This window comes from Pseudophryne corroboree, chromosome 10 (genome assembly GCF_028390025.1).
Source record: "Pseudophryne corroboree isolate aPseCor3 chromosome 10, aPseCor3.hap2, whole genome shotgun sequence".
NCBI lineage: Eukaryota > Metazoa > Chordata > Amphibia > Anura > Myobatrachidae > Pseudophryne > Pseudophryne corroboree.
In genome coordinates, this window is record NC_086453.1 from 166,913,462 (window position 1) to 166,919,461 (window position 6,000).

At 42.7% G+C, this 6,000-nt stretch overlaps 1 protein-coding gene across 1 annotated transcript in view; it reads right to left on the reverse strand.

Moving 5' to 3' along the window:
• MFRP (membrane frizzled-related protein) overlaps positions 1 to 5,698 on the reverse strand; it is a 211,523-nt gene extending 205,825 nt beyond the window's left edge. Inside the window, exons 1-2 of the mRNA XM_063941743.1 lie at positions 5,683 to 5,698; positions 5,277 to 5,487 (exon numbers count right to left, since the gene is read on the reverse strand). Coding sequence (XP_063797813.1) covers positions 5,277 to 5,487; positions 5,683 to 5,698 — 227 coding nt within the window. The remainder of the gene's footprint in view (positions 1 to 5,276; positions 5,488 to 5,682) is intronic.
• Positions 5,699 to 6,000: the final 302 nt, after the last annotated feature.

Here is a 6,000-nt window from a genome sequence, read left to right on the forward strand (position 1 = left end):
GACATCCAAGATACTGAATGTTATATGCATCAGATCTAGGGACAAAGAGGCTGATTCAGACCCTGATGCTGATGTGCAAAAATCGTTATGAAGCGATTTCTGCGCATACACGAACACCGTGTGCAAGGTCCTGAACTGCGTTCTCTTGATAATGCACTTTAAGACCTAAAGGGGTGGTGGGAACGGGGCATCGACACCACGTTTTGTGGGCGTTGATGCTCCATTTTAGGGTTGTGGTCCGAACAATGAAGGTGTGTCCGGACCGATGGTGGGCCGGGCCGCGGTGGTTGCACAATGTCACATACAGCCGCTGCAACCCTAAACATGACAGGTAACTGTCTGCATTTGCAGCTTGTTTGCGCAGGCAGAGGGCAAAAGCAACGCTGATGTACAATGCTCTCACATGTCTGCTGAGGGGGCAGCTGGATCCTTCTTGCGGGGTGGACTTGCCCTGTGCTGGGCGTCCCCCTGCATCTCAAACACATTGATCGTGGATGTGCGTTTTCTCGCACATTTACGATCAATTATGAATTAGACCCCAAGCTCATTACCATAGATAACCTTGCAGGGGAACTTCAAGAGAGGATGAAGCCTGTGTGCTGCCTCCTCAATTCGTGCACCCTCCTCTATGTCGGCAGCGCTGGAAAGTCTAAGCACTAGAGTGCTCAGACTACTGCGCATACGCAGATCATGGGGAAAATGGCGTGGCAGCCATTTTCCCAGTGATTTCTCTACTGTGCATGTGCACACCATGAAAATGGCCATTGTGCTAGTTTAACGGTGAGTCCATAGCACTGCTGATGTTGGTGCAGGACTCCAGAGGGGTAAGTATTTAAAAAAAATGGGTGCAGCGTGTGCAGTCAAGGCCCCATCTGGACTCAAGGGCCCATGTGCGCAGCAAACAATGCACCCATTATTGATACGCCAGTGTATCCTTGACAAGAAATTATTCAGAGTCAGGTTCGCAGAGAGCAAATGTGTTTCTCAAAATAAAAGGGGGTATGGGATAGTAACAGCAACCTGCTGCCAATAACTATATGTTCTAGACCCAGAGAAGTGTGATGACGGCCTCTAAGAGCAACGGTTGCTGATTCTGGAAGTCAGTCAAGCGCTTTTTTAGCACCTACTTATTTTTCTAATGCACAGATTCTCAAACTCGGTCCTCAGGACCCCATACAGTACATGTTTTGCAGGTCACCTGTAGATTTTAAAATGTGACAGTTGGTGATACACAGTGCTATGTCCACAGTTGAAAGTGTGTCTGAATTAGAGACCGCCAGCATGTTTACCCAATTGCAGAAGAAGTGTTCATTGAGAGCAGATAAAAAAAAAACACAGGAGTTTTGAGGAGTTTATTGGTATCATTTACATGAACTACAAAAATGGAAGAATGTCAACAATTGATCTGTCTGCTACTGAGACTGGCATTTGCAGAGACTATTAAAGAACCCTCGTGCTTAAAAGGTACTTTGAGTGAGTCAAATCTTCTTTGCAGAGACAAGACCTTCAGTGCTATACTGTACAGTATGTGACAAGACAGAAGAAATATGTTTGATTTCTAGCATTATGTTATTCTGTCAAAAGGCTGGTAGATACTGTAGTACTACAGCCAATGTGTTTAATATGACTAGCAAGAGTGGTGTTGTAGACATGTCAGCCAAAGATCAGACATTGGCCCTCATTCCGAGTTGTACGCTCGCTAGCTGCTTTTAGTAGCATTGCAAATGCTAGGCCGCCGCCCTCTGGGAGTGTATCTTAGCATAGCAGAATAGCGAACGAAAGATTAGCAGAATTGCTACTAAATATTTTCTGCCAGTTTCTGAGTAGCTCCAGACCTACTCCTAGATTGCGATCAGCTCAGTCCGTTTAGTTCCTGGTTTAAAGTCACAAACACGCCCTGCGTTCGGCCAGCCACTCCCCCGTTTCTCCAGACACTCTTGCGTTTTTTCCTGACACGCCTGCGTTTTTAGCACACTCCCGGAAAACGCTCAGTTGCCACCCAGAAAAGCCCCTTTCCTGTCAATCATTCACCGATCAGTAGTGCGACTGAAAAGCGCCGCACAAACACCAGCAAAATTGCTAAGTTTTTAGTTAAATAACTTAGCGCATGCGCACTGCGTACCATGCGCATGCGCATTTAGCAACAAATCACAGCATAGCAAAAATCGACAACGAGCAAACAACTCGGAATGACCACCATTGTGTGTTTTTGTCACAGTAGAGAGCCTTGAGTGAAGGGTGAGGGTTTTGGGAGAACAGCGGCACTCTGCACTGCCTCCGTTACTTTGATGATGTCTTGCATATTGTTCAAACGTATGCTCCAGTTGCTGTGCTGGCTAAATTGGACGAGGAATCGACTTTTTGTTTGATTCCCGTGCATACTGATTTTTTCAGGTTCATAGGATTTCCCATTAATGATGGATTTTACATTAATGTGAAATCCTATAGTGGCATCAGGATAACTCATTATCTTGGTTTCTTCCTTTTAATTGGTCCACTGAGTCAGATTATTGCGGTGATCTTTTGTTTTCACTGAAGTCTTTATTTCAGAATTTTAAAGACCTCATTGCTAATGACAAGACAGATATCCCAGTCACTTATCTGTCATTTTGGGTTATTGAAATTGATACACATTCCGGGTCTTGCCACCTACCTCAGAAGAAAGTAAATATACTTCAAGATGCTACTGTATAATGACATGTAAGATGCTTGTAAAATTGCCTTCCATCAAGTACAGTTTGGGTTTTGTTCCTCAAATCTTTGAATGTGTATCATTGTGGATTGCCCTCGTTGCTAATCATTTCTATTTACAGCTGTCTATGGACACGCCAAATTCTGCGGGGTTCGGCTGCTACCTCAATGGTCCCTGGTGCGTGATTCCCTTAGCTGACGAAAGGTTGCAGAAGAGTCTTTTGATAGAACTTTGCTTCTTGAACTTTTAACAACCATGAATGCTTTGGGGTGGTGGGTTGCGCAATCTCAGCATTATGCTAAAATGTGACAATCTTGGTGTTTGATGAATGCTATTAATCATTAGATTTTGCTTTTGCTTGAGGAGCTGGTTTTCACTTGTTTGCAATGCAATATCATGTTTAAGGCTCAGCATGTGCCCGAGGTGGAGAAAGAGATAATGGATGCATTGTGGGCTACATTTAGATCTTTTGCTCCTGATGATGATAAGGTCAGTATTTGCCCAACTTATGTTTGGCAGGTAATCGAGCCAGCATGGAGGGCTCAGCTAAATGATCGCTGACCTTGGTGAATTTACTGCAAAGCTTGGGAAGAGCAGGATACTGTTTCCTGTGTCCAGGCCCACCATAAAGGGGTGACAGTGGGAACAGACTGAGATGGGGTCCGGGTGGCAGAAGTGAGTATTGTGGGCCAGGCCAGCTGCCTGCCTGTGCACAGGCTGGCAGCCACAGTGGGACAGAGCCATGATGGTATTCTTACTACATAGCCGGCTATGAGCCAGTTGGAGCTCGCGGACCAGCAGCCAACCTGGAGCTGCTGAGTTGCAGCTCCTCATTGGCTGGCGGTCCGTGAACTGCGATTGGTTCATGGCTCACTACTATTACTCAGAGCTTGCTACTCACCATCAGGGGCGGATTGAGTTCCCAGCCTGAGAAACTTATGGAAGTAGCCCTAATGGGGTGTGGTCTGATGAGGGGGTGGAGTCTGTTGAGGCGAGTGGGATCACTCTTCACAGGATCTGATTGTATGCAATTGCGGACTTCCTTTTGGCTTTTGCTGCAGTTGTGCCTGAGAATAGGGGCGGATTTGGAACTAAAAGTGTCCCTGTAAAATTTTGTAGAAGTGGCCCAACATGGGCAGCACAAGAGTATAACATACCATGTAGCCATGACAGCATTACAGGACGGTATATTTGCAGTACTACAGAGATGGAATAACAGAATGAATGGGACAATACAGTGTAATGGGTGTGGTGGGCTGCCTGTCATGTGTGGGGGGTGAGGCCACATGACAACATACAAAATCAGCCCTAAGGACATGTCGGCCTACCAGGAATCTTCCTGGTGAGCCCTATGGCCAATCCGCCCCTGCTCACCACTGTTGGTAGTGGGAGACTTTTTTTTTATATTTTGCATAAACTGACTGACCTAAATTGGCTACTTGACTTCACATATTTTTCTTTTGTGTCCTTTGTATTTTCTTTTTTGGCATATCCTCAGTTTAATATTTTATAATTATTGCATATTTATAAATATTTTTGTTTATGTACCTCCGCTTTATATAATTTCTGTTTGATGTGTTCAAAGTGTTGGTCATTCTTAAATTGTTATGGAGTATACATGTATGGCTACTCAAGAAGCTATTGTTTTCCAAAGTGTGATATGGTGGAGAGGATTGGCTTTAGTGGCATGCTTTGGCATTCCTTTACAGCATGGCTGATAGACTGTACTACACATTTTAGTGTACCAGAGGTTTTGGGTATCCACTTAAGTGGTAAAGTCTTTGATAGGAGGATGGCATTGAATTTGTGGTAATCCATTATTAATGACCTGTCATGTATTTTGTTGACTCATTTGTAAGATTACTTGGTCCTTTATTGTGCCTAGGCTGGTCTAACAAGGTGTAAGGTTTAAGTAGTCATTGATGAGGCCAGAAAGAAAAGTAATTAGGCTGTGGCTAAAATTCTCATTACAAATGGTGGTTATACGGTCCTGCATGAGAAAATGAAGTTATCCTTTTATTATTTATACAGTACAGACCTGATGGGGTTCATTTAAATGAGGATGATATTTTGATGTATTTAGATGATCTGTTTTGGGTTGTTGCTTTCGTGGTTTAGCTGCAGTATGGTAGCAGTTTGGTGGTTCTAAAAACAAAAACTTGCTATGTGTGGAGGGGGGGGGGGATGGCAAGTCCACATGCAGTGGTGACTGTACCACTCTAACTGAGGCAGGGTCAACACCCTACTGGGTGGATATTTAAATTGTAAGTTCTATTGGTTCACTTTGATATTTTTTTTATTTGTTTTGTATACCTTGAGCAGTATCTGCCTACATTTCATGTAGTTTGTAATTTTGCATTGTTAGACAGTGTTGTTGCCGGCCATCCTCTCTTTTCCACCATACCATCATATTTAAATGTATTTAACAAAATAAATAGCTAACATTTTTCTGCCAAATTTACATCTCAGCCTTTAGTAACTGTAAGTGCACACATAATACCACCCCCCACCCCTGCCAAAAAATAGAATATTCAAAGGTTTCATGCATCATATTGGGTGCAAATAATGCCCAGTGGGAATTTACCTGTTTGATGTATTTTCATCTCTTAGTTCCAACCAATCATAAGGACAAAATCCATAATGTTCAATATCTAAGACCATGACCTTAAGCTGGATAAGATGCCCCTCATCTGCCTCCAGCATCCAGGTGCAGTGAGTATTAGGGGGATAATGGAAGGGATAGTTTGGTGAACTTATTGATCCCTCAGAGGCACTCAAATATCTTCCACACACAACTAAACACATGAGAAGAAAAACATTATTTGTTTTCATTAATAATAATAATAATAATAATAATAATAACATCAAATGGAAGGTGAATCTGCTTTATTTAAGGTTTTATGTATTTTATTGTTTACCCTCATGGAAAAATAATGCAACATTTGTGTCATACTGTATGTATTGTAAGCCTCCGAAATACTCAGAAATACCTAAGGACAACTTCATGACTGACCTTACAGAACAAAAGTACAGAACTTCACACATTTGGGTATATGCAATTGCGGTCGAATTGCCGAAAATGTCGAAAAACGGGTCATTTTCGACACAAAAAACCTGTCGAATTTGATTCGACAATGCAATACAGTACTTTTCGACAAAAACCTGCCGTTTCATTTTCGATTTTTGGCAATTCGACAATTTTTCAATTCAACATGTCTGCAATGCTAAAATGCGGCTTTTCAACAAAAGTATATTCAGTTGAAGAATGTCGATTCGACAACAGTTCTTTTCGACAGTCATTTTCGTCA